A 27,943-nucleotide genomic window follows, 5' to 3' on the forward strand; every position below is an offset into this window, starting at 1 on the left:
AGGACTTCATCTCCAACAACAACAACAACAATCAGATGGACAAACTGATTTTCTCACCCACTGGTTGGAACAGAGCCACGCAGATTTTGTTTTTCACAGTGAATTAGCAATGAGAAATTTAGAATCCAGAGTAACGTCAAGGCCCCCTTTTTCTGGAAGATATCTAGTCCAATGTCTTGATTTTTTTTTCAAAGAAGAAATTAAAAACAGTAATGCAAAAAAAAATACAATAGCATGACACAACACAGTAGACTAAGATGTCCGTCACTGGTGGTCCCCTCTCGCTGTCGGGTCAAAGTCAGGGCAAACGCGACACACACAATGCTGCCGTCTGTACGATGCCTTGCTGTCATGGCAACTGTCAGGAAAAGAAAACAGGTGTGGAATATCGCGCTTTCCGGGAGAAACTGACAAACGGTTTTCCTTTTTTGGTCGAGGTAAAACCAAAGCCAGTGTCCCTCGTTTGCTGGAAACATGCAGTTGCAAAAACTTCTTTTTGGTAAATCAATCAATCAATAAGGAGAAATAGGAGACACCTGAACCACATTCAGCTGAGTTACACCAGCAAAGGTTCTGAATACTCGTGTCAATGTGATAATTCAGGGTTTACACATTTGCAAAAACTTCTCACTCATGTCATAACGGTGTGTAGATATTGAGTGTAGATTGACTCATTTTATTGACTGTAGCATCACAACCTACTTCTGAATGCACTTGTATACAGTCCCCATGACTCTGCCAATCACTTGTCACTGAGCACAATGTAGACGGCGTCTTGTATGTCCAATCTGTCATGAGAAAAAATCTTCTTTTACCTCTACCATCGGACAGTTTATGGTAAATGTTGCTGGGAATGGATGGAGAAAAAAACAAAACAATACATTCGTCTAAAATGCGGTTAAACTGTATTTGACTGTACTTAAAGTTAAAATAGTGGGCAGACGACAGTGAGGAGTGCACGCGCGCCCTCCACTACATCCTCGGTTATCATGTACCCATATGAACGCGGCGCATCTTTCTCTGATTGATGGTCTGTACAGTAAGGTTTGGGGTTTGAACTCGTCGCCCAGTATCGTCTCTGCCCCCCCACCCCTCCTCCCCTGTGCCGCCCTCCTATGCGCGCTGCGCTCCGTGCGCCGCGCGCCGCCCCCTCTCCTCCTCTCCTCCTCACCGCGCATAGCATCGACGCGCGCGCCGGCACAACAGATGGTCCACTACTACAGACCGGAGGAGCGCACGAATTCCCCCCCCCCTCCCTTTGCACAAGTACTTTCATTTCTCCGAACTTGACAGGGACGTTTTTTAGTGTTCTATAGGAGCAGAGGGGGGAAGTTCTCCGGGGGACAAAGTCGACCTCGACAGTCACTGGATCGTACAGTCACAGGCGGAATTTGGTGTCAAGGTAAGTTGTGATGTTTTGGCATTTTTGTTGCAGCATGCGCAGGAAAAGCTCATGTTGCGACGGCTTCCAGTCTTTCCCTGCCTCTATTTAAGCCCATATATTGATAACGGTATTATTTATAACACTGCCCCTAATTCATTTATGTTATATAATATTTTACAGAATGAGGAATGGGAAGCGGGGAAGAAAACGCTCCCGTGCCATGAGATCTAAAGCATGCAACGCTCATTCTAATGGACTCATTTATTTAATACAAAGTTGTTGTCCCTTTAAGTTTGAACCTGATCGTTTTCTCTTGTTATCCTTTAAAATTTGACACCGATACACAAAGCCATTGAGATGTTTAATATGACAAAACTTTATCGCAAACTTCGCAGCGACAACATTATTTGGGTCACAATTACGCATGGACAGAAAACATCAGAGTGTCTCAGAGTTCGGACATTCCAGGAGTTCATTACACCACCAAGTCATCACTGACTCCACAGGCACACGTTAGTGCTGCTGCTGCACCACCGCGATGATTTCAAACTTCCAAAATATAATCAACCCCCCCCCCCCCCCCCCTCCTCTAATGGAGTGAACTTTTAATGTGAAAGACCAGACAAGACAGGACAGTGTCAAAGTATCTGACCTCGTGTCTGTGGTGGTTTCTCATGTTGTGGTGGGCTAAAGATGGAAACCTCAGGATTTTTTTTAACAGAAAAGGATGACATAATACCTCTAGGTAGAATGGGGAAAAAACCAAAAACTAATTTGGGCGTTCAAGTAAGAATTTAAAAAAGTTTTGTGAAAATGGTGAAAAATTATTTTGTTGTTTTGCAGAACACGTGCTCTGATGACCTTTCATAGACACTGAAATCAATCAGCGTTTCGTAAATGCGCCCATCCCACTCGTTCCAATGCAAACGTTTATAAAGAGCAACTCCGTCCGCCGCCAGCATGCAGCTGATAGATCAGGCTTTTTTTTCTTTTTTTTACTGCAACAGCCTGTGACATTCTGTCCTGCCGCTATTCTCTCTGAACTCCTGCATGTTCTGTTCCTCAGGTGAACAATGGAGAGCTTGACACGCGTAGTTATCAGATACATGTCCAGGTCTGTAGCTCTGTCGGGTCAGTAAATCAGCTGAGACCCCAGCACCACGACGATAGGTTGGACCATTCATCCGTGTGTCACGTCCCTAAGGCCGGTAAAGATGAGGATTGCACACTGGGTCACCAGTGAGCCGTATATAATGATTTGCTCAGTCCCAGAAGAGCTGCAGACATGCGGTGGACCCCAGGTGGCCCCATGGCAGCGGCAGCAGCAGCAGCAGCTACAGGAAGGCTGAGCAGATTACCACACACGCTCACAATTTGTACACAATGAGATCTCCTGGGAGAACGCTCCAACTTGATTCCGCGTGTGCTGCCGGCACGGCAGAGGAATGTGGAAGTGTGAGGCTTGCTTTGAAAATGTGACTGCGGATGCAGACATTTTTCTAATAATCCTGATATGATGAGGGGGAAGAATGATGCTGTGAATTAGTGGAAGTACATAACCAGGAGAATAAAAAAAATTGCGGCGTTCGTGTTACTTTGTGCCAAAAGTGTGGTTCTCTGTTTACATTGCGGTACAGATTGCACTGTGTTCGTATCCTCTGTCTCGATACATCATGCACATAGTGTTTCTCCTCCTTTGCGTGAGGCTTTGTTTGTGCTCATTAAAAATTTCATGGGACACTTGAGAGTCTTTTGCCACCAATGCGCCGGTGCATAAGAGCCACGCGACAGACCGACTTCGCTTTGTGCGCTCCGACACATGTCATGGAGTGTACTATGCTGAATACTTCATCAAAAGACACACTGAGCAGCAGCGCCGGGACTTCAATTTGGCATGTGCCGCAGTGAGGAGACCATGTGGCGGGCCAGGAAAAGGTTTTCACGCTGCTCTTCATGTGTCCAACAACAGCCTGTTCTGTTTGTGCGAGTGCAGAGTGCGGACGCAGAGATGCGCAACAGAGAAGACGCCTTTGTTGGTCCATTTTGCTTTTTTGATTATCAAAAATTGTATGTGTCTACCTGGAAAGGCAGCGTCGTTTTTCTTCGAAGAAGAGTGAAGTACGCATTTCCACACTCAAGCGTAGGAAATGTCACTGGGAGGAGGCAGCTGCTGCTGCCCAGTATGGTATTTCATGATATTGTTGTGAGAGAAATAAGAAGCAGTCGTTTGAGTATGAGTGAGGGACCTGTATTCAAGAGAAGGGAGTTTAATGACTTAAGTCAGAGACAACATCCCACAGGTGTAGAAGGCTTCGCTCTGAACTAATAAGACAGGACTGGCTCTTTTATATGAGAGCTGTGGTGTGCGGACTGGACCGTGAGTGTATAGTCTCTCGCTTTGAACAGTGGAATCAAAAGTTTGTGGATGCTCAGCCACTGCAGAGGCCGACGGTTGTATTGCCTTTACGTAACCCCCACGGGAGGTATACATCATAATTACTGGTTTTAGAACCGCATAGCCTGTGTATTCCTCGACTCCGGAAACAGCCAAGTACATAAAATACTACACTGGAAATGAAATATTGTGAGCACTAGCTTGCTCATTAGGGAAACTTTCCCAAACAAGCCTGCGGATGCTTTCCGTTTCACAAATGACTCGTGCCGTATGAATATGACGTTTGAAATATCGCAAAATAAATCCTGTTCTACTAATTCGCTCCGTTTGATCGCCTCATCGGCTCTTTTTCACTGCCGCTGTTCACGCAAGCAATCGCTGTCCTCACGTGACTCAAGCCGTCCCAGTGAAAAAAAGGGCCACCGTGAAGTCAGAGGCTAACAACACCTGGGTTATTCATTTTTCATTTATTTGCCGTGCCCAAGCTCACCCCATTGACAGTGGATCAATAGTGAGAGTAAAATGGGGGGTGGGATACTACAGCGAATTCATCCTGCAGTGATACTGTACGTCTGACGTTAGGCAGCTAATCTCAGCATGAATGAGATGCCGACGTTCGTGACAAAGATGATGGATGCCTTCAAAATGAACTCAGCAGACATACAGTGTATGCACACATTACCGGTTGATTGTAACCTTCCTCGTTATTTAGAGCTCATCCATGCACTTTCTCGCTGCTGGTTAGTTATTTATTCATGATGTGACAGGTAAATATCATTGCCCCGGCACAAGCCATCAGAATTCAGGTTCAAGATTTTACAAATAGGGACAAAGAGAAAACAAGCAGAGGGAAGCGATACATCTTGTTGCAGTGTCAAGTCAACTAACCTTAATGTGATTTTTTGGGGGGCTTGAAATTTGTTATGAAATCGAAATATTTTAAAATAAGTGTGGAGATTGACTAGAATATCCATTGAAGCCATCGGTATTTTGATGGCTTCAAGACTTTCCAAATCTCAAAATATGCCCCCTGTGGTTCCTGCAGTGATACGGGAAAGAAAGATTGTAAATAAGGGGTATGGGGGGATGTGAGGAGGGAAAGGAACAGGCGATCTTTTCGGCAAACATTAACGCAGATACCCGCGTCTCTGAAAGGCTCACATCGGCCGATTTCATTGGCCAACCGATGAATCGGCCGAGCTCTACTGATGACAGTCGTGCAGAGACAACTAAGTTCCCAAGTGCATCATTGTCAACTCTGACCTTCTACATTTTTCAAATACATATTTTCGTTTATTTTCCTCTTGTTTTTGCAGCTCTACCCGTTCGTTGCAGACTTACCAAGTTTGTTTTTCAGTCATTCGGTGAGGTTTCCCACGAAAAAACACAGTCGTGGATTAATCACAGATTAATTTCTCCCTGTCACAGGCATCTGGGAACAAATTGCTGGCGTAAACTCAGGTCGTTATGGCTTTCATGGAGGGGGAGCACAGCGCGTTGTCATGATGCTGGTGCTGTCGGCTCTGTTCATGAGCAAAAAAACAATAATTGTCTACAGTCGAAGAAATCCAACAGGAGCGTATTCTGCTCTCGCGACTCGTCTTCGGTGAAAGGGTTACTTATGGCACCATGCAGCTTCAAAGAGCCGTCCTGCCGGCATCCACAAATAGAACAATTTGAAGGGGAATTTTAAATGGAAATGGATTAATATTTCACCTCAGCATTGATTCATGCCGCCAATGTAGACGTGTTCATCTGCGAGCGAGTCGCTTATGCGAAAGCAATGCGGTGACGTTGCCGCAGTCTTGATCTGGCACATCCTCTCCTCTCCACTGTGCATTAGAAGTAATGGGTCTCCTGTGTGGAGCATTACTGTCATCACCACTTAGTTTGTCACCCCGGCTGCCTGCTCTGTCATTTTCTTATTCGCAGCGGTGGTAGAGATAGCTATGGGTTGAAGCGATAAAGGCTGCGATGGATGGAAGGTATTACCATTGAGTTGTAGTGTTTGCTGACTGCGTCCTGAAGAAATGGATGGCGTTCTCTATTATATTTGAGCCTGCGAGGTAATTTCTCAGGTGACATTTGCAGTATCACGTCAAGTGTGCTGCAGGGTTTCTGCAACAAAACACAGATGAAATGTGCTGCAATTTCTAATGACATCTTCTGTTTCTTACCAACAATAAGATAAGTGCAACAAAAAAACAACAACAACAACAACTGTAGATGTCAAATAGAAAATTTGATTATTTTCTGGAGTAAAAATAAAAATGACACCGCTGATGTTTGTCATGTTTCATGTGTCAGTCCTGTTTATTAGATCCTCTCCCCCTTTTAATATTGTGTCTTCCACATGCTGAATGGCGTTCTACTGCATGTAGCCCAGGTGAAGGACAGGGGAGATCTATTTTCATTAAAGTTGCATGACAGACCCTGAAGACAAGTGGCAGTTGCATGACTAAAATCAATGGCGCTCCCTCATGCTCCGGTTGTTTGTCACCGTGGCGATGCAGTTAAAGATGCGCCGCGAGTTGACCTCTTGGATCAGGATTTAATGATGCTCAGGCATCAGCCTGAAGGATAGATTACAGTACTAGAGATAGAGAGGCATGTTGGAGGTTGAGCAGCTTTATGATCTGTGCATTTTCTGTCTTTAAGCTGGATTTCTTTCTTTTTTTTAACAAGATCACAAGCTCTCAGCTCTGTCAGTTTACAATTTTGAAATCTGCAACAGTGCAGTTTTGATAGCTGGCAAAAGAAAAGGAGGAGGACAAGAAGGAGGCTGAAGGGGCTTGTTAATGGAGCAGGCAACTTTTTCAAGACACTGTGCAATTAAATCAGAAACGTTAAAGGAAGTCCCCCAGAGGAAGCAAAGTTTAGGCGCCCAGCAGGCTTGTTCGCTTACAGTACACTACAGTATGTAATACATTTTAATTGCACAACTGAAACAAAATGAAATGAATGCATCTGCTATTCATTTTTTTTTACCCCAGTAACATTGCACGCTAAGAATCCATTTACCGATTTTGATTGGGGGCAGAGGACACAAGTTGTGAACATAGATATCATCACCTCTTTAGTTGATATGACATGTCTGTTAGCAGTTTCCTATTCACACACAAGCAGCAATATGTATCTGGAGCGTTGTCAGTCCTGATGAGTGTGCTGTAAGTCCAATATTCAAACTCAATCAGTCATTTTTGTCTCTGTTTTGGTTTCCACCAACTGCCAGGGGAAATATCAGGCTCTTTGGCTGCTAATCATGTCATAGTTTTCACCACATAGTCTCTAACTGCGCCTGTCTGTTCTTTGCAGACCTAAAACAACGGGACGAGAATGAAACAAAAAGCAGTAAAGTAGTCTGGACATCTGCGAGCGACATTCTTCAAGTACGCCCCCCTCCCATATTTACATTGTAACATTGCCACTGGATACATTTTCATGATTAAAATATTCATAGACGCTTTAAAAAAAAACTAACAATCTTGTGGTATTTTCCTGAACTGCTGTTCTTATGGCTCAGGAGGTTAGTAGCTTATCATTTCAGTCTGTGCAACACCAGAGAGGTCTGATAACCTGGAATGAGTGAATAAATGAACAGTAGGATCGGACATGTGTTGTTACAGAAGGTAGGTATTTGGGTCAAATATTGTTTACATGACCCGGAATCAATCTCTCTACTGAATGTGCTTTTCTAATTGGACTCGAGTGCATGAGATGCAGCCATTTCTCACGGAGCGAGAGCCACTTTGCAAAATCTTTGTCAACAGATTAAAGGAGGAGGGAAGCTGTGCTGAGGGAGCAGGTGGTAGACGAATGAATGAGCAGATCGTTCAGAAACAACTGCTCCTGCTCGCGTTGCGTGAAAGACACAGTCGCACCACTGATCCATGCGGTAATGTACACGTGAATGTTTTATCTCAACTTGCCGTTTGAAGACATGAACAAACCTCCTGGACCTACGAATGACGAGCAAAAAAACCCAACAACTTCTAAATTTAGCAATATGCAGCATACGACATGCACCGTCCTCCAAAGCAAGTGATGCTTTTCTCTGCATTGAACACTACTGTACTATGATGCCATGCTGAAGGACTTTGTAACCACGGCAACTGACAACAGGCGCAGAGAACGGCCAGATTAGCCGGCAAAGTGTGTACAGAGGGAGCATTTCAGATTAGACATAAAGCATTACGGCCAAGTTGTCTTATGTCAAGCAATCATTTAAAAACTGAAATAAATCGTTTGATGTGAGATGACTTGCAGCAGCCGTTGTGTTGCTGTGCACACCTCGTCGTTAACGAGCTCTAGCTATTTTGGAGCAAAAAAGATTTTGTGCAAATCCACAAAGGGATATTTAGACCACAAGCTCAAAGGCTGAAGGCACGTAGCTGAACTGCAAAATGAGCTAATCACAGGCTTCAGGAAAAGAGCTTTGTGGAGGGGGTGGATGCCTCCATTAGCAACAAGGATTCACACCTCGGTCATTCATCTCGCCACCTCCCACTGCATTGACCCCCCCCCTGTTCTGAGTCACCTGGCTCCTCGCCACTCCTCCATGGTGGTTACGTGAGCCTCTCTCTCTCTCTCTCTCTCTTGCTGTCATCTCCTTATAAAGCCAACACACCAACACACCAAGAGCAGATTATCTGTATCAAGGCCCAGACAAAGCAAGAAAACAGAGAGAAGTTTATATTTAGTTACAGACTGCTACTATTGACTGGAGATAGACTCTTTTTTTTCCAAATCGTGTGGGAGGAAAAGAAGCATGAGTCCAGCTTTGTGGTGGATAGTAGGTTTTTGTAGAGCAGTGGGCATGCTCCTCTTGCCACATTAACTTCTCCGAGAAAGGCCAAGCATGCGTCAGAGGACCAACCCCGTGGGCTTTTCAGTGTTACGGCTGCAATCTTACCAACATGCATTTGAGCCGTGGACGGACACCGTCTAGGCTCGGTTTTAAATGAGTCAGTCACTTCAGACTGAATTAACTGTGCCTGCACAGTGGCACGATATTTTTTGCCAGGGACATTGCCGTCATTCATCATGAAAATAAAACCAGGGCACAACCACATGCCACATATGACACAAAACAGACAGGATTTGAATGGTCGCCAACGTAGATACATAATAACTGCGGTGTTTGTGCAAATGGTCCAAAGTTTATTGCTATTAGAAGCCAAACTATCCAATAGTTAGGTAGTCAAATTCATGCTTTTTACATGCTGGCACCATAGGAAAGAGGTTTTAAGTGGCTCACTCAAGACAATACCATTCATTCTCTGGGGATCATGAACGTCTGATCAAACTTTTCTACCAGACTGGTAAATAGGTATATAAGTTGCAACATTTAAATGCTGATACAGTAAGTGGAAAGCTTGACTTGCTGGTGGTGATAATTCAGGAGAAGTCCTTAAGATCCATCCACAAAGGACCATGAATTGCTGTGTTAATAATATTAATATATATAAGATTGCTGTGTTTAATAGCAATCCATCAGATATTTAATTTGGTCGGGACCAAATTTGTGAGAAAAAAAAAAGACAGATGGACTGATATTTCTAACTCTATAGCCATGCTGCACGAATGGGCAAAATGGAAATTTGATCATCTAGAATTTCATGAAAAAGAATGGCCAAACTTCATCTGCTGATGAAGATCGTGTGATTTAAGCAAAAGTTCCAGATCAGCTATTAAATCAACCATGAGTTCACATTTTTTTTTCCTCAACCCATGCCCCAAAACCTACCAGCACATATAAAACATGGCATACATGTACAAGTTAATGTAGTATGACATTAGAAAGAGAGTGGCCAAAAACATTACATTTTGGCAAGAATCTGCAAAAATGAACAAGTTTTTGACACATAGTGAACATCAGTGTTACGGGATGTTTTGGGGGATCAAATGATAATGTACTAAAGGGATGTACACAACTCACCTAAACTTTGGTTTTAAGCATTAACTGAGTGAGTACCATTCAAAGTATTTAGAAAAATATTAAAGGGGGAATGTATTGCATGGATTAGTAAAGTGATTGGAGCATGCTCTCCCTCCCTTTGTGAAATACACATGTGATCACACTGTGGGTGTGAAAAAATGTTCAGCACTGGCTGAAGAGCAAATGGTGATGATGTTTTTTGGATGGCCCTTGGCGTGTGCAGATCAGCATTTGCTTGGCTATGCTGACAGCTCACCGCCCCTGCAACAGTGGGCCTGTGCTTACAGTGGACCATAATGTGCTCACCGTGGTCTGAGGATTGAGAACGCAGCAGCAGGCTGCTCCGCCAGCAGGCAAAGTTCTTTATCCACCAAGAAACATGTCATCGCTTACATTCAGAGGTGGTCCTCGTCCCGCTGTTTTGCTCACATGGCCACTGTGTAACCATGGAGACAAGGCTGTTCTCATGTGATCACACTCATTTTGAAACTTTAAAGCCACTGCGGCCCCATTCAGTCTGCCGTTATGCATATGCTGTGTCCCCGACATCAGTTAACCTGCACAGAGCGAGAAACACCGCCGCTCTGCTCGCGTGCCATTTGCAGAGCAACTGGAAATTCGGTGCAGGGGCTGGCATCTCCTGCTAAGTAGTGACACGATGCTAAATTTCATGAACATTCTGTCAGGAGAGATTATGCATGCATCACCCTGCTGGGTTTTCTCCTCCACAGAGAAGCTTGTAAATATGGTGAGGCTGTGGAGAATATTACACATCTGTCTTGCAAAACATTATTAAAATACTGTAGGTTTTTGTGACAAAAAAAGGTGGATACTAGAACACGTTGATGTCTCCTATTTTTCCAGACAGTAGTCATTATATTATTCCGAATTGAATGACTGCACTGGTGTGATCCCATATTTATATGACGATGCCCAAACACGAAGGGAGTCATCCTCAAATACGACAAAGTCAGTGAACTGAACTGCTTTCACTGCACACGTCTGCAATCATCAGGGTATGACAATGTTTTAGAGAACATTTGCAAACATCTCGGAAATTTGAGCTGCAGCTTTCCGTCTGCAGAGCATCTGTCAAGTTGTGTTCCATCTAATTAATGACTAAGCCGTTTACAGATGGCTCATTTGGACACGGCCACTCATGTCCACGTCATGTGTTGGGATGATTGCTGAGACGGAACGGCTCACTTGTTAACTTTTGTTCTGTTCATTCGGTTAAAACATACGGTGCGTTTCAGTAGCAAGGATTATTAATCTCACAAACTCCTGCAAAAGACAACCCCTTGCCCCGTAGCACACACACATTAAACATATGATGCTTTCCTTGACTCAGCTCACAACTGTGCTGGGAGAGAGAGTGGCTGTCAGATCAGGGTACTCTTCTGTTATTACAAATCCTGTGTGAATCACATGCATACTGATCAGCTTGCTGCCGTTCGAACATTTCATGCTTCCTTTAAATAGGACTACTTTAATAGCATTCAACAGACAAAGAGACAGCTTGTAAACCAATACGCACAAATAGCTGGAAGGTTCTGAGAGGTTAAAGGTAATATTTTTCAAATTATTTTTGCTTTATGGCTATTTCTAGATTTCATTTTCAGTATAAAGCTTTTGTAGTTTAGACTTTGGGCATTGAATTGTACTTTTTGTAGTTTTCCCTAGTTTTAAAAATGTGTGGTTTGTAAAAAGGTTTTAGATCAATTACTTTCATTGATGAAAGACATTGTTAAACGGTACTATACTGTATTTAAGGTTTTGCTATCGCTGCAAAGCCAATGGCGGCCGTCCAATAACCAGAAGGCCGGCTGCTCAATCCCTGCCCGAATGCTTAAGTGTCCTTAGGCAAGGCACTAAACCCTAAATTGCCTCTGATGGCTCTTCTGTCAGAGTACAAATGTGACAGGAAAAGCGCAGTAAATAGCAGCTGTATGAATGCGTTTGTAAACGGGTGATTGTGACCCTGTGCCACTGTAGTCGATAAAACTAGAAAAGCACTATATGAACACAGTCCACATTCCATTATTAATTGAACTCCAAAATTATGTCATGTGGTTAAAAGTACAGGCATACATATATAATGCCGTTGCCTGGGGTTTTATCTGGGCATTCATTGTAATGTTTCATGACTGAATTAAACCTCCAACCTTGACCTGAAGGCTTATATGTACAGTGTAGCAGAATATATGTACTGTATTTGCATACGTGGACTTGCACAGCTCAGACAGCTGCAAAATGTGCACAAATTCCACGGAATTTTCATTGGAAGCGATGAATTAGAAGAGATATTTAAAAATAGGATTAATAAAGGACATGATGTGACTGTGCTTAATGCTCCTAGTATCACATTCCAACATTGTGTGTGGTGCCGCAGCCCAAAGTAAATCAGTGAAAAGTATAAAGAGGACCATCACATTAACTAACAGTAAATGATACAATATTATTGTTCCATTTTCTAAAGGCTTCTCTCCAAAGCAGCGAGCAATAGAGAGAAACTTCTCTTTGATTTCACACCAGGCCCCCAGACAACAACCGCTCTGCAGCAGTCCAACCTTTCAGTTTCTATCTCCTCCAAGAACCTCGTAACACACTTCTAACAAGCAGCGGCATGGTGCTCTGGCCGTGAAGTCCCTTCATGCTGTTGAGTTTTATTTGCTCTCTCCGAATAAAAGAGAATTTAAATGAACCCGCGGACGGCTTTTCAAGACAGGACTTGGATGGAGAGCAAACTAAATTTAAAACTGCTTGGCCTCTGAACAATGGGGAGGGCTGTGTACAAGACTGAATCATTACAACCTAAGTGGCTTTTTGAGTGTTGTACTGAATTGTGCCGAGTTGATGATGCTCTCCAGCTAGGAAATGTCATACGTACGAGTTTGCACTATGTTAAACCTTCCACTGCAGTATTCCTGTTTTTGCTGACTCACTGGTTTAGTTGAATACCGAAAAATACTCATACAGAGCTCGAGTTGTGGCAACTGGACAGAAGATCCAGACAGAAGATCCCTTACATTTCAATTTTTTTTTTGAGCGGTCGATAAGACTAGAAAAGCCCTTTCTGAATACAGTCCACTTACTGCGTGAATTATGTCGTATTGGAGTTAAGGAAAAATATGTTTATCTTCCTGCAGTCTGTAGAAGAAACCTTGATATCTGTGCCAGACACATGACGTCAGTCACACACAGATACATGTCTTTTTTCTGTGATTAATCCAAAATGGTCCACAAAACAAAATGGCTACTCACCCCTAAGGTACCAGGATTGCTCTATTCAAAGGTTTTATCCGACACAATACCTAACAATGATTCAATCCACCACACAAACTCTAACAAAACACGAGAGCACAGCATGGTCAGGCTGGAAGTCAGGAAGATGGCAGAGAGAGCGTCACCATCAGCAGGCATCCTTTTTAAATCCAGCTTGATCAGCTCCCAGCCAATCACCATCTCCAATCTCCAACTGAAAAAAAGACATAAGAGGAGCAGCACCTCCCACTGGCAGGGAGGGTTACCACAGGGAACATCCACATCCACATACACATAATCTTTGCCTTGAATTTTCGTGCAAAGATTCATGGTCTTCAGAAGATGAATCCTGATGAATATGCGGAATCCCCAGACTTTTTATCTATAGCGCCACCATCAAGTCAAATTTTTTACTCATCCACAGAAATATCTCGGCATCTACCTAATGTAATAACACAAAAGAGGCTGACAGTTTTCAGTGAAATGTCTTGACAACTATTAGACGGATTGCCAGGTAATTAGGTAGATACATACATGGTGCCACATGAACTTGGATGTTTTCCTTTTTTTTGATTCATTTTGGATGTTATCCAATATATATCTCAGTCATATATCCACAAAAACATGGATTGGCATCAAAGTTTGCACGTATGTTTGTGATTCCTGATAACTTTTGGCAAAACTTTCAATGAGCCATCCTCACATGAAAAATGTAATTTGAACTTTGTCTTCGCTTAATAGCAAAAGTTGATGAACCAAGTCGGTAAACATGGTAAATCTTACACCAGCCATGCTGACATTGGCATATCAAACATGTTAGCTTGCTTGACTTTATTCAGTATTATTATTTTATACATTTTTTGACTGCAACCATGATAGCAATTGCACAGCTGTGAGCTTAGGCCTTGAGTGATCTCAGAACTAACCAGAAAATATTTGGGGGTCTTTATTAAAAATGTGGCGGGACAAATTAGACTATGGCAGGTCGCCACGATCTAGGTAGTTGATGGGAAACTCTGCAGCAGGCAGGCAGACCTCGGCTGAACATGGTGGTGATGACTTGATGGAAGCCAAAGGTATGAAATAAAGACAGAAATGGAGCATACAGCATCATATACAGGCAAGAAACTAGCAGGAATATCTTCGCTAAACTAAAATAAAAATAGCTTGATAAAAGGATGGCCACACGAAAAGCTGGTGATTTCATGTCTCACAGTAGATGAAAATGCTCTGGATGTTTCGCTGGGCTAATAACGTACAGCCCATTTTGCGAGACTGATTTTGTTTCGAACAATTCAATTATGTAATGCAAAATGTGGTACAGAAATGTCATGAATGTGCCCTGGTGAGTACATGTTGGACATTATGGGGTTTGCCCTGTCCTATAGCCTAGGGTTGACTTCTGCTGCGGTTCAGATACAGTGCACCATAATTCCATCAAGTTGGCTACAGTAGTTCAATCCCACAATGGGGAGGCGTTCACCATAGAAGAGTATTGTTTGCATTCAAATGTTATCAATTTACAGTCTCCTTCTGTCAGTTTCAGTAATAGGATTTCTTGAATTTACTGGTCATAATCTTTGTCTCTTTTGCACATCAATTTCACAGTCAGCACTCTGAGGGGACTTTTAATTAGTGCAAGCTTGACAATAAAAACTGAGCTCTGCCTTTATTCATCCCTGCCTATGGATGATAATATTTCATGTAATGTCGATTTTATGTGTGGCAATTAAAGTTTCTGTCCACTGAAGCAGCATGGAGGAACTGAGAGCTAATGAGATTTGCTCTGTCATAGAAGAGGAGCTGGGCAACTGGGTCTTCTCATGTAAACAAGAGTCCTGTGTTTTGGAGTCAGCATATTATAAGGCATTTACATTACTGTCGTGTCAGAGATAATAAAGGTTTGATCATCTGAATAATGTGAATATTTTCACATTTGTGTATACGGTTATTGCCCAACATAATGCATAATATACTGTTGTTATTCCCAGTGTTTAAAAATATGAAGCCATTGAACAATACTGTCTACAATTTTTGCATTTATTTCAAACTACTTGTTTCTTTCAGCCTATTAATCTCAGTGAATCCTACCTTGATCCATGGGCCTGTATTGATTTATGATACTGTGGTGTTTTATAATTCTACCAATGGGCGGAATGAAAAGTGGAGATCTGGTAATTCGACACATGGTGTACATTACCAATAAGGACATTAAGGAGGAGATAATAGTATTACTCAGCCTACTGATAATTGAATGGACAGAACATTAATCACCAAACCAAATGACAGAGGTTTTAGTTTAAACTTCCTCGCATGACGGTTTGTTGTATTTTTGTTTAATGTAACTGAAACTTGAAATCTTTCGCTTTTGAACTATTGGTCAGACAAAATAAGCAATTTTAAAACATTTGGTTCTAGAATTTTTTTTTAAATTCTATAGAGTAAAAGAGTAATCATCTTAAATGGCATCAATATAATATCCCTGCTGATTGTTGAGAAACGGCTTGCATAGGATTTGTAGTAGTTAAGGCGGGACATAACCATCAGAGGTAGTCATAGTCAGTCACATAAGAAAATAATGTGTGACATTGGTACAAGACATAACGTACAGACAGGCGTACTACAGTAAAACACACACTTCTAATAGCCTTTGATAAGAATGGAGGCAACAAGACCAGTTGATAAAGTTCTCAAATGTGAGCAGGTCGAGTAAAAGCTTCTTGAGCGTTGAGTTGTTATCAGAACCATGGTTGTCTGTGTTTGGAAAATGTTTCTGAAGCCATTGAATTATTTATTACAATATGCGATTGCTTGCACAATGTTGGGAGATAAGGTTTCGGATGAGGTTGGTAGGAATGAGGTCAAGAAGTAGTATGATGGCTACATGTCATCAGTAGCCTCCATGGAGGCTATCATACATAGTAAAGTTATAGATTTGTCTAAATGTGTTTTTGTGGATGAGTGTGCATATTTTAGAAATGTAAAGGCTTTGTCAGCCAAAACTTTGCCAGGCTTCTCAGCAGATAAAATTCTCCAGTTGGATTTGATGGGAGTCTTGCTCCAACAAATTCATAATGTTTTGGACTGTACATGTAATAAGGGCATTCAAAATGTGTTTTTAGTTTTTACTTCATGTTCCTGTTTCAACACACTCCCCTGCATCCGACCAAAAAGGTACAGAGACAAAAAGAGACATTTCTTGGGCTAAAATTAGAGATACTGGCTTCATCCGTTGCAAATGTGGGAGGACACGAATGTTCACTGCACACTGCAGTGTATGGATTCACACTGCAATGCACTTGTGCACGTGTGCATTCAGGCATGCACTCATGTCTATACACTCACACACACTATCTCCCCTCAGGATGGATTGTCTGTAGCTGTTTTTGTCAAAACAAGATGGCATTTGTTCTCACACACTCTTTCCGTAGAGACAGCACTTCTGAGCCGTCTTACCTGAGGAGTAATATACATGATACAGTATTTGGCTGCCCAGGTCACACTGACACACCCCGGGCATCCATATTGGAGGTGAACAGTGGACATGTGGCCGTGGGGGGACTCCACTTCTAAACATAAATTTGGCCTCTCAGCTGGACTGTCACAGGGCTTCTCTTTGTCTATATGCTTAACAACTTAATGCGTATTTAATCCATTTTATTACTTGTTGCCTTATTGTTTCTTAATTCCTCACTTTACTAGACCTGCTGTCATTGAAAAAAATGTCATTAACTTGTTTGAAACATATTTAAAAGAATTTGATCATGGTAGCATGTCTCTGCTATTGTTAAATTAGCCTGTAAAAGATCATTAGCCAACCATCTAGGTTGATAACAAAAAATAACAGTATTTAATGCATTATCTTCATTATGTACATGATCAGGGTTTCCTTCTATGATTTCACCAGTGCTGAATTTTTTTAGGCTCTGTTCCTTACTGCACAAAGTTTATTTACTCATGGAATCCACTCATGGTGTTTCATAGTATTATCGTATAGTATAGTATAGTATATTTATATTTTTAAAAAACCAACATAAAGAAATAGAATAATACTTTAGTATAAATAGCCAGCTTTGGGCACTAATTATTTAGTAACATGTTACATTGAAGTGATCACTGTTTCACAGCTATTCAGTAATTGCATTACAGTTACTTTCCCCAGCAAGGATTTGTTACTTTACACCTAGAAGGAGTTATATGGTCAATATCTGGGTGGTCTCTCTGCGTTTAGTTGGAAGACTGGTCGAGGTTGTGCCCCAACTTGGCCCAGGAGGACTGAATCACCGGTTTTCGTTGGATGATCTATCCACGTGGCTGAGGGTTCGGACTTCTGCCGAGCTGTGTGCATTCCCAGAGGCTGATTTGGCCTGAGCTGCTGGATGGTCTGCTTGTCCTACAAAAAGGTCTTATTTTCTATCGCTACATCTGCTACTTACAAAAGATGCAATGGAAGCTTTGGACTTGTAAGTATGATGAAGGGCTTACTTATTGTCAACACCTAATTTGTATAAGGTGCCAGAGTACATAATAAATTAACACAAATCATGAACAAAATCATTTAAATCATATTCCGAAGATCGCAGGAAATGCAACTTCTCCCCCGGCAAACCAAGTTCATGCCACAATTACCGTTCAAGCATCAGTAGCGGAGTCAGCTTATTCGCTTGCTTGAATCAGTTTAATAATTGATGTAACAAAACCACAGCATCTCACATTCACAAAGTCTTGCAGGTTAAGCAGACAAAATGCAGCAAAAGGCTTTTTTGTTTTGTTTAAATCTGCTCCTTGCAGTTCTGAGTGAGCTGCTTCTGCTGGTTAACTTAACTCTGGGTCTTTGTCCATCTGTGCTCTATAAACGCTTTTTTGAGAAGGAGGAGATGTATTTCGCCCTTGCGATTCTTGTGAAGTGCACGGTTGAGCCCTGCGGTGAAGTCGCTGTAAGTGATTCTCCATAGAGAGAGCGATGGCACAGGGAGACTGGAGAAAGTGGGAAGGGAGTGAATTGGGGAAGAGTGAGGTCCGTCCCTTCTGCTGAAGGAGCCTCTTCAGTGTTTCCCCATTCACAGACTGCAGCAATACGAGTGAGATTCAAGATGAATAACAGCTCATAATGTATGTGATTGTAATCATTTTATGATGGTCACTTAATGATTAGGGTCCATGGGCTTACCTTGAAAAAAATATAAGGTGCATTAAACCCACCAATCCCCCATGATGTCAGGCAAACAGAGATTCGCTGTATGAGAGGCTGACACCGACAAGTAGTGCATCGCGCTGAACTGGGATTAGAGGAGGGCTAAGCAGAGAAGACTGGTAATTATTATAGAACTGTCAGAGCTGCCATGCTTTTGCTCCAAGCACACTGTTAAGCAAGCGCCCCGGGACCCCGCGATTCCTCGATACATGAAAGACACGAACCACGGGCCCAGGGAGAAACACTGTGGAAAAGGAGACTATCATCCATGAATAATTAATATGACTGTGTACGAGCCCACTTTTTAAAACCTTTACCACCGTCCTTATTCGGATTCCTGCTCCGCGCATGTTGCTGATTGATGCAACTTTCCATCTCTTCGTGCATTTCCCATCTGCTGTTGTTGCCCTGCCCTTCTCCAATCGTTACAGACTTTCTCCGCTGGCCCCCACAGTGGTTGAAACCGGAAGCCTGATATGCTGCATTGCGACTCTAATTAGTGTGGTCAGAGACCCATGAGACAGCGCATGCACACTTTTATATCAACATTTCCAAGAAGCCATTTCCCGCTTAAAGTCATATGTAAGAAGACATAACTCTTGTGAGGTACAGTAATGAATGTGATAATGTTGCACATAATTTTGTTTCCATCTTCCCCCGGCGGGTGTCTGAGGAGTGCTTCAACAAATACATTGGCTCCCCACTGAATTAATGCAGATTTTACTGTGAAATAATAAACAAATGAGGTACGTTCATTGCATCACAAGCTCAGGTTGCCCATTTCCTCTCATTATATAGAAATATTCAGGGAGTGGTGCAGAGAGGATTTCACCACCTGTGACAGAGGCACTGCCGGGGTCATGTATCAATGGATTCGGATTTGCATAACATCAATATTCAACCTGGAGTACAATGTTCATACAGTAAATCTGAGATCTGATGGATTCTCTTGGCCCTTGGTTTGGCCCTTGGTTGACAAGAGTTCCCCTCGGTGTCAGACAGCCTTGACATTAATGGGACATCGTTGTTAGTGTAAAGCAGGCGATGACGGTCATTAGCAAATTGATGTGCCACATTTTGAACCTTTGGAACATAATGGCGGCAGATGCACAATTACAGTTAATGAGATCTAATTTGATAAGTGGTCGTGTTTTAGTAGTATTAGCAGCACCGCTAGGCTGCCTCCTTATCATCCTGATTACTTACTTTGGACTTTGGCTTTGATTTGACTTTCTCTCTTGGCACCCATTGATGTGTTAAGACTCCACCCCTGACTTAAAAATATTTGAATACTTTTGGTGTGGTCATGTCTTTAAAATGTATGCATTACCCCACCCAAACAGCAACAACAAATGTTGTGCACGTCTGACAAATTCACTGTAGAATTAGGTCCTGCTAGATGAGATGTAGTTTATATCATTTATTTTAAAGTTGGTATTCAGATCACATCTCGTGACATCGCAGCTCAGTCTGACCTCTCAGATCACCTGTTCAGATGCTGTTCACCTTTTACTTGACAAGTGTCATGTACAGTGTTCAACATCATCATAAATAAACATGGAGGAGAAGCTTGAAACTTCAACATCCTGTCGTGATTGAAAAGTTCTCTTGCTAAGTTTCCTGTGAGCATTGTGTGTGGAGAACATTCAAGTCAAGTCCAACAAGAAAATTGTTTTTCTTGTGTCGTCCCCCAGTCCTTGTTTTCCTAATAAGCATAGTTTACCTGCTTTCTTCACTGGAAGAGATAGTGAGAGGACACAGTTCAAGACGGCACACTGGTCTCTGTTAAAACTGAAATGTTTCTGCCGTGCCCATGTTGTGCTCTTGAACTTATCTTCTCCTTCCAGCTGAAGGCAAAGTGCTATCACAATCTCCTCCAGGAGCTCAGCGCGGATGGAAGAAAATAAATGTCGAGGGTTTGTCTCCTAATAGCTGCAGAGTGTGCCGTTGTGTGGCTTTGGCCAATCCCCAGGATCAGAAGAGAAAGGTTGAACATCAGAGAGAAGGGGAAGATGATCATTTAGATCGCGGAGCTTAGCCTTGTCAAAACCGAAATACTAGTTTGTCCAAATACCCCTTGAGAAGGGATTGTACAATACTGTGACAAACACAGCGCTATAGCCTGGAGGAGAAAATGGTGGAAGTTAAACTTGGATTCATAGAGGTTTTTTTTTTGGTTTTTTTAACCTCTTGGGATCAGTGCAAAAAGCACAACACTGATGTAATATCACACTAAAACATTGGTTTGGGAAATTGTTTGCTTTCACATTCAACGGGCACAGTCACAATTTTAGCATTACCTTGGATGTGATGCTTCTGGCTACCTGAGCTCTTAAAACCTAGATAATCTGAATGAAACCTTTCACACTAAATGTAGTCATTTGATCCATTGTTTATATTCAAAATGGATTAGTGCAGCTTCAAATGTGGACAAGAGAATGGAACGGATGATCGAATAATTGGTAGTCCGTCAGAATTTAAGTAAAAAAAAAGGTTTATTTCGACAGCATGTATTAAATGGACAGATTTTTCCACAGATGGTACTTTAAAAAAAAAATAGGAATTACAATCACACACAACTTTCCTTGAAAATATGGTTTTGCACAGCAAATCAGTAGCATATGATTTGAGTTCACTCAGTGCCCCGGGATAAAGAACGAACGACAAAAAACGTATCATCCATCAAAGTTCATGTGCAATGAATACAGCATATTTTATATGATCATTATTTTGTTTATCTTGCTCAGGTGTAAAATATAGTCCCTGCATATCTGTTGAGCCTTAGCATTTCTCAGGTTCACTTCAGTGAATTTGTAATGACCTGCACATGTCAGCACAAGTATGATGCATGGGGTCTGATCTTTACTGTGCAACCTCATTTAGAGGCTGCTGAGCCAGAGGGAGATTAAAAGAGTCGGGGGTGAACGAAGGGCAGAGCCAAAAAAACTATACAGCAAATGAAAGATTTCCAAAAAGACGAGGGAACACTTCTTCGTCTCAGAGGAATTTCATGGTGGGATTAGTGCAAACAGCTGCTCCTTCACGTACATAAAGGCTTACCATACCAAACAGGTACCCGCCATTTCACTGGGATGCAGCACCCACATTATCCCACGGCAGCAGAAATAATCCTCCCTACCAATGATTAAAAACTTTCGACACTATGCCGATCCGTAAGTGCTGCATTTGTCCTAATCTTTAACTTCGCCCAGACACAGGTTTGCTCATCGCCTTGTCTGGCTACAGGAGGAGCTGTGCTTATCTAATAAGCCCATGATCTTTATCACCATCCCCTTCATTATCCTCCGACCTGTAGATCCTCACTGCGTCTCCAAAAAAAAAATTTGGTACCCGAGTCACACGCTGGGCCATAAAGCATCGCGAGGCATCGATCGGTGCCCCCGAAGGGCAGATAGCAGTCGGAACATAGAGAGATAATGCCTGAATGTTGCTGATGGTGGTCAGTCTAAACGGGCCCATTACACAGTTATGTGATGCAGCCGGCATCGGGCTCGTTCTGCTTGAAATACTTTAAAAAGTCTTCATCCAATACCCTAATCTGCACTTTTTGAGAAAACAAATAGAGGCTGAATGAGATTCTTTGTGGAATCACTTTTGGTTTCGTGTTTAACTTCTTCTTTTTTTGTTTTTGTCTCAATAGTCCCACTGTTAACGTCTTCACTGATTGGACTCAGAAAGCTTCTCCGCCTGTTCTCCTGCTCAACAATGCTCAGCTCTCCTGTGCAGTGTTACAGCTACTTGCTGAGTGTAAATATTTTCTCGAATATTATCGATTTTTCCCAATGCCTGGCTTCTGCCAGACTTACTCAGAACAACGTCCATTTAAACCACCGCTCCTGCAGAACCTTTCTTTCCTCTTTGTGCCGTAGATTTTCTGAGCCAAAAGCACTTGTACAGTATATCAATGGCGAAGGAAAGAGATGGGAAGTCGTAGAAGGTCAGCTCCTCATGCCGACTACACAACGCAGACTTGTGTCCCAGGACGAGAAAAAGGGAAGTTCAGAGAGAGACCGCAGATTCCTCTTAGTAAATTGCCGCGTCTCTGAACTGAGCGTCGCTCATTTAGATTGGATTACAGTCAGTACGTGGAGCTACAGTGGACAGATTGCCCTTCTTACACGGAACGCTTTACTTCGCATGCTGGCTGCACTCATTTACATGTGGACATCCATCACCCAGACTGTCGGCGCAGATGGATGCTGCGTGGCTAGGAAATAAATATTTCTTGCCCTTTATTCATCTGGAGGAGTTTTTTGCCGTGCAAAATTGTTTTCTCCGGCAACTTCACACAGAATGTTTTACACAGGCTCGGGACTTGTCGGTGAGACTGCAGCGTTGTACTATGGCCCCCAGAGCAGTATCACTGGTGCAATAGTGCCTTATTGAAGAACACTTCACTGTTATAGTTGTTCAGATAGGCAGCAACTGTTCTCCCACCAGATTTCTCCAATCTGTCCAGGGATTTCAACCATGAGGAACAGTTAATCACACGCTTGCTTTTTGTAACCGATCCCACATGCCGTTTTCTTTCAAAAACAATTTGCCCACATCGAGCTGGCTATTGTTGAAGAGCATTCAACAATGAAATCACCTTTTCCCCCCCCTACAGTACGTGTTTAATCTTGGGTGCGGCGATATTACAATATCACTGTGAACAGAGGTGTAAGAGATGTAGCCATTTGTACCATGAAAGATATCCCTTTAATATTTTTGCCATAGTGTTTGGTCATTTTGAGCAATATTGGAAATCGATGAGCAGGACCAATTTATGGATTTTTTTTCCATCGATGTGATGAAATCTGTACATTTGTTGGATATAAAATGCCCTGAATTAACTGAAAAGGTGGATTTTATCCATATCTCCCATCCCCCTCCCTGTTGATGACCATGTGTGCTTAGTTTTACAGTGAGAGTGATGTGTTGGGGATGAGAGTCTAATCCCTAGTCACTCATACGTGTCCAACTGATAGATTAGCAAATACAACATTAACATTTACTGTTGCAGACTCTAAAAACAGCTAATTTCCTCTGTTCCTGACTGAGGGGGGAAAAAAACACCCCAAAAAAGGAAGCCTTTCTCACTCCTTGAAACACAAAAATAACTGCTCCAACTTAGCTGACTCCAAATCGTCTGATTGTGCGAAGAAGAAAAAAAACACAGTGAAGTTGCACAGACTTGGCGTCAAATTTCACTCCTTCGCTGTTGGGGGGAGGCACAGAGAGGCTCCGTCGCAGTGAAGGGTTCAAGTGTTGATGCGGAGCCGGTGAAGTACTTTAAATTCCTCTCCGCGTCCCGCGGTGATGTGCCTCCAACTTCTGACTCCCTTTCTTGATTGGAAATGCTTCACTTGTTGCCGTGGTTGAATCGTATGAGCTGCACCTTCTGCACCCTGACCCCCTAGGGTCCGTATACTTTCCTCCTGCAGAAAAAGCGCCGGTACATTCAGTCCAGACTTCTGCATCCCAGCAAAAAAAACCCAAAACCCTGATGTCATATTAGTTATATAAGTTAGCATTAACATTAAAAAAAAAAAATCTGAAGCTCTGGCCTTTATTAATGCAGCACCATGAAAGGCTCTGTGGCAAGCATCCGCTGCGCTCACACCGCCTCTGTTGGCTCTTTAGCCCTCACCCCGTTGAAAAGCTTTTCTCAGCATAACTGTTATCTCTCTCTTGTGATTAATTCCATTCTCTCCCTCTGCCGCCTCTCCGTCTGTGTCTTGTACCGCAGGTCAGGAGTGGCCATGCCATTTGGCTGTTTAACAATCGGGGAAAAGAAGGATTATCACAATCCTTCAGACGTGACGGACAAATATGACCTGGGTCAGGTCGTTAAATCGTGAGTATCTTACCAGTGGCTTGTAGAGAGAGTTTTGAATGACGTTTGTATCCTTTCTCACACAGCCATCACGATCTGTGTCTATATATTTTTTTTGCCAACACATCTGACATTCTGTGATGATGTGCTTGCTTTCAGGGAGGAGTTCTGTGAGATTTTCAGGGCCAAGGACAAAACCACGATGAAAATGTACACGTGTAAAAAGTTCCTAAAGAAGGACGGAAGGAAAGTCCGCAAGGCTGCCAAGAATGAGATCGTCATCTTAAAGATGTGAGTTGCCGATTGAGATTAATGTTCCCCTCAGTCCAAATTCCCGTGTTAACCAGTGCGTGATAAGGTATGGGATGGCAATGTCATCAGAAGTTTTTCTATTTGTTTTCTTCTTTTCTATATTTCTGAAACACTTATTTGACAGGAAAACTAGGTTTTTGCTCATTTGCTGACTGGTCACACGCAGCCATGTTTGTCTGACTGAGACTTTTTTTCTTTCTCTCAGTTTCCCCTCGATTAATCTAACTTTCTAAGCCGCATTAGCATAGCCCGGGCCTTATCGAACAATTTGTCGCAGACAGCCGGTGAAGCGAGATGAAGATGAAGGTGCGATTACTTTACGAGAAGACATTCTTCTGAAAATTACACTTCAGACACGACAATAATGGGGATCTGCACTACTACCGTTTTTCACGCTCTAATCATTTTGTGAATAATCAAATCTGGTGATATTCGCAAAGGCTGTGAATGATTGCTGGCAAAATTTCGAATGCAGTCTTGAATGTGAAGTGTTTGAATATAGGGATTAAAAATGAAAAGAAGTACTGCTTCAGGTATTAATCCTGATTATTTCATTTTTATGACATAGAATGAACATTGTTTGTCAGTCTCTTATGCCACGATTAGTTTTTTTCGTTCTACTTTTGATACGTACCCCTCCTTTAAAAAACGCGGCTTCCTTATTGTTGCTTAACTCGGATGTTTGAGCCTCACTGTGCAGATGGACGTGCGTGCAGAGTTTGACACTGGACGGCACTTTTCACTTTCAGGAACCTGATAACTCAGCTGGAAGTCCGTTGTGGTCGATCCATTACACGCGTGTGACGTGCAGACTCAGTTGAGACTTCTTTCGTCCAGTTACATAGTCATAAAATCTGGATTTTTTTTTTTTAATGATGGAGATGGAGCAGATGTTATAAAAAAGTTTTGAATGAGGAAATGTTACTTTTATTTTAGAAAAACCACAATAGACGCACGTTTTCTCCGAGCAGAGTATATAATGTCTGTCTGGAGGGGATCATTAATGTTGTGCACGAGCTTTGTCGTTGGTAAATAATTAACCCCTTTCGCAGCAGCTGTTATGGAAATCTCACACAACCATGGATAATGGCCTAAAGTGAGGAGGATGCAATTAAATCTGAGCATTGGCTTTTTTCTTCTCCATGTCCTCTGTTCTAAACATAGCACATTGAGTACACAACTATTTTGGATTGAGAAACTAGTTTTTGTGCCACTTTGAGTAATATTTATCCATCCATCCACCAAATGTACTGTCCAGCTAACTTTGGGCAAAAGGCAGGGTACACTGTGGACGGCTCATCAGGTGACAGTGATAGCCTCTGCTCCACAGTGCCGCCCATCAATATTTTTTTTAATAATACGAATCGTGACATTTTAATCTTATACATAATTTTTTTTCAAAAGCTCACCATGAAAATAATATGAAAATATACAAATTATATTAAAAATACTAACAACCACAAAATGAGGGAATTTCAATTTGGTATATAAAACGAAGGGTTATGTGGGTGTCCAAAAACCGGACACGTTTCCAAACCTCTTCCATCAACAAGATGAAACAATATTGCCCAGTAGTAACATATTGCTTCGCTTCGGCGACTTCCTGGCAACGCTGAAGTTGAGTTGTCCAGTGCTGTGGCCCTGTGCTGCGTCAATCTGTGAAGCAGAGACCGGCTGGGATTGTGAACCGAGGGCCAATACAAACACTTCACTGGGCGATTGCTCATTTTTTCTTTCTTCTTCGTGGCGAAGCAGAGAGCGCGGTGCTGAGACCAATCCAATGTGAGGAAAGGAAAATGATTGTCTGTCACACGTGTAGGCCAATGCGTGCAGCGCACTCACGCTGTTGCAAGAATTACAACAGCTGGTTGTGGAGGATAACGTCTGACTTGTTGTAGATTAACAGAATATTATCGTCCACGTGTAGCTGTGATAAGCAAAATGACCGTATGTCCCAAATGTCTCCCTATTATCTACCTGCTGGACTACAATACATTCACTGTCTGCCAATGTATGTTCTTTCAAGAACACCTCACGACAGAAGATAAATTGTCCAAATGAGGTGCAATCATATATTTTCTTTGAAGTTCCACCCTGCAGTGTTTTCCCTTCGCTCCGGATGTAAGAGATATGTAAATTACAGTTGTGAAACACCAGACCTGTCAGCGACGCAACATGAAAATGACTCGAATCCATCCTAGATCTCAATTTTCCCTTCAGTAACTAAGCTATTGTGGCTTGAATTGTCCAGGGAAGTTTAGAAACGGGTTGACGGGCGAGGACAACAGTCTGCAGCCTCAAATACTGTTGCTTTACCATTCTCTTTACCACAAAGTTTCCTAGCTGGTATTGTGTCAAACGAATTGTCATGTTCCTCGGAATAATTGTCTCGATGCCCACATAAGAGCACATACTGTAAAATCTGCAAATCTCTGGACAGACAGGCAGTTGATGGAGTTGATCTCAGTCTTGTCCTGGATGAATGATTCAGACTTCATCTCCTACATGACTCCTGACATCTCTCTCTCTCTCTCTCCCTCTGATTCTCCCCCTCTCTTATGCTTTGTGACGTGTCTCCCCAGGGTGAAGCATCCCAATATTCTCCAACTGGTGGACGTCTTCGAGACCAAAAAAGAGTACTTCCTTTTCCTTGAACTGTGAGTTCAGATGTCTGATGAGCCAGGGGAAATGGCTCTCTGCTTTTCCTCTGCTGAACTGTATGTGTTGATTATACACTTGTGGGGGAATGAGCCGTTGTGGCCCGAGGCCTTGTAGATACGAGCACAGCTCTGGACTCCACTCATTTGGTATGCGGATATGATTGCTCGCTAGCTGCTCCATTCTCATCAGCGTCGTGTTCTTGGGTAATTTGAGGCATTTCCATGAATATGCTTCATGTAGGACACTCATCACGTCCTTCGAGAACACTGGATATGTGGGATTAGGAATTCCGGTTAGGATTAAATTGATAAAATAACACCTCTATGGCGCATGGAGTAAAACCGTTTCCCTGAAGCAGGTATGGCAGAGGGTTAAATCTCGTCCAAAGATGATGACGATGATGTGATAAACATTTCAGTAATAATGTACAGTTATAGCACATCCACAGAAAACCCACCTAGGCCCACTGTGGTTTAGCGTTCTGGGACCACTATAGGGGCTTTCTGTGGGCATTTTTTTTTTACAGCTATAGCCCACACAAGGGCCCCAAAGGGCTCACTTCCTTTGTGGATGCGCCACATAAACACACCCGGCCCGCAATTTAACCCCAGCCTAACACATTTCACGCCTCCTGCTTCCACAGAGCAACAGGCAGAGAGGTGTTTGACTGGATCCTGGATCAAGGCTACTACTCAGAGCGAGACACCAGTAACGTGGTGCGCCAGGTGCTGGAGGCGGTCGCCTACCTCCACTCGCTGCACATCGTTCACAGAAACCTCAAGGTGAAGTGTCTCGTAATCTAGGTTGTAAGCAGAAGTGTGTCACATTCAACCGCCTTTGCCATGAAAAAGGTCTCGGAGGATTTAGTGATGAATAAATACAGCCACTGAAATGAACAGAGAAGACTTCTAGTTGAATAGATTTCTAGAGACGCATTGAGGCCTTAAGCATGTGAG

General features: G+C 42.6%; 1 protein-coding gene across 1 annotated transcript in view; it reads left to right on the forward strand.

Moving 5' to 3' along the window:
* Positions 1–1,176: 1,176 nt before the first annotated feature.
* The window catches only part of LOC118310054 (caM kinase-like vesicle-associated protein), a 32,863-nt gene continuing 6,096 nt past the window's right edge, over positions 1,177–27,943 (forward strand). Inside the window, exons 1-5 of the mRNA XM_035632812.2 lie at positions 1,177–1,402; positions 23,928–24,035; positions 24,174–24,305; positions 26,909–26,983; positions 27,631–27,769. Of these exons, the coding sequence (XP_035488705.1) occupies positions 23,941–24,035; positions 24,174–24,305; positions 26,909–26,983; positions 27,631–27,769 (441 nt within the window). The 5' untranslated portion in view covers positions 1,177–1,402; positions 23,928–23,940. The remainder of the gene's footprint in view (positions 1,403–23,927; positions 24,036–24,173; positions 24,306–26,908; positions 26,984–27,630; positions 27,770–27,943) is intronic.

This window comes from Scophthalmus maximus, chromosome 6 (genome assembly GCF_022379125.1).
Source record: "Scophthalmus maximus strain ysfricsl-2021 chromosome 6, ASM2237912v1, whole genome shotgun sequence".
NCBI classification, from domain to species: domain Eukaryota; kingdom Metazoa; phylum Chordata; class Actinopteri; order Pleuronectiformes; family Scophthalmidae; genus Scophthalmus; species Scophthalmus maximus.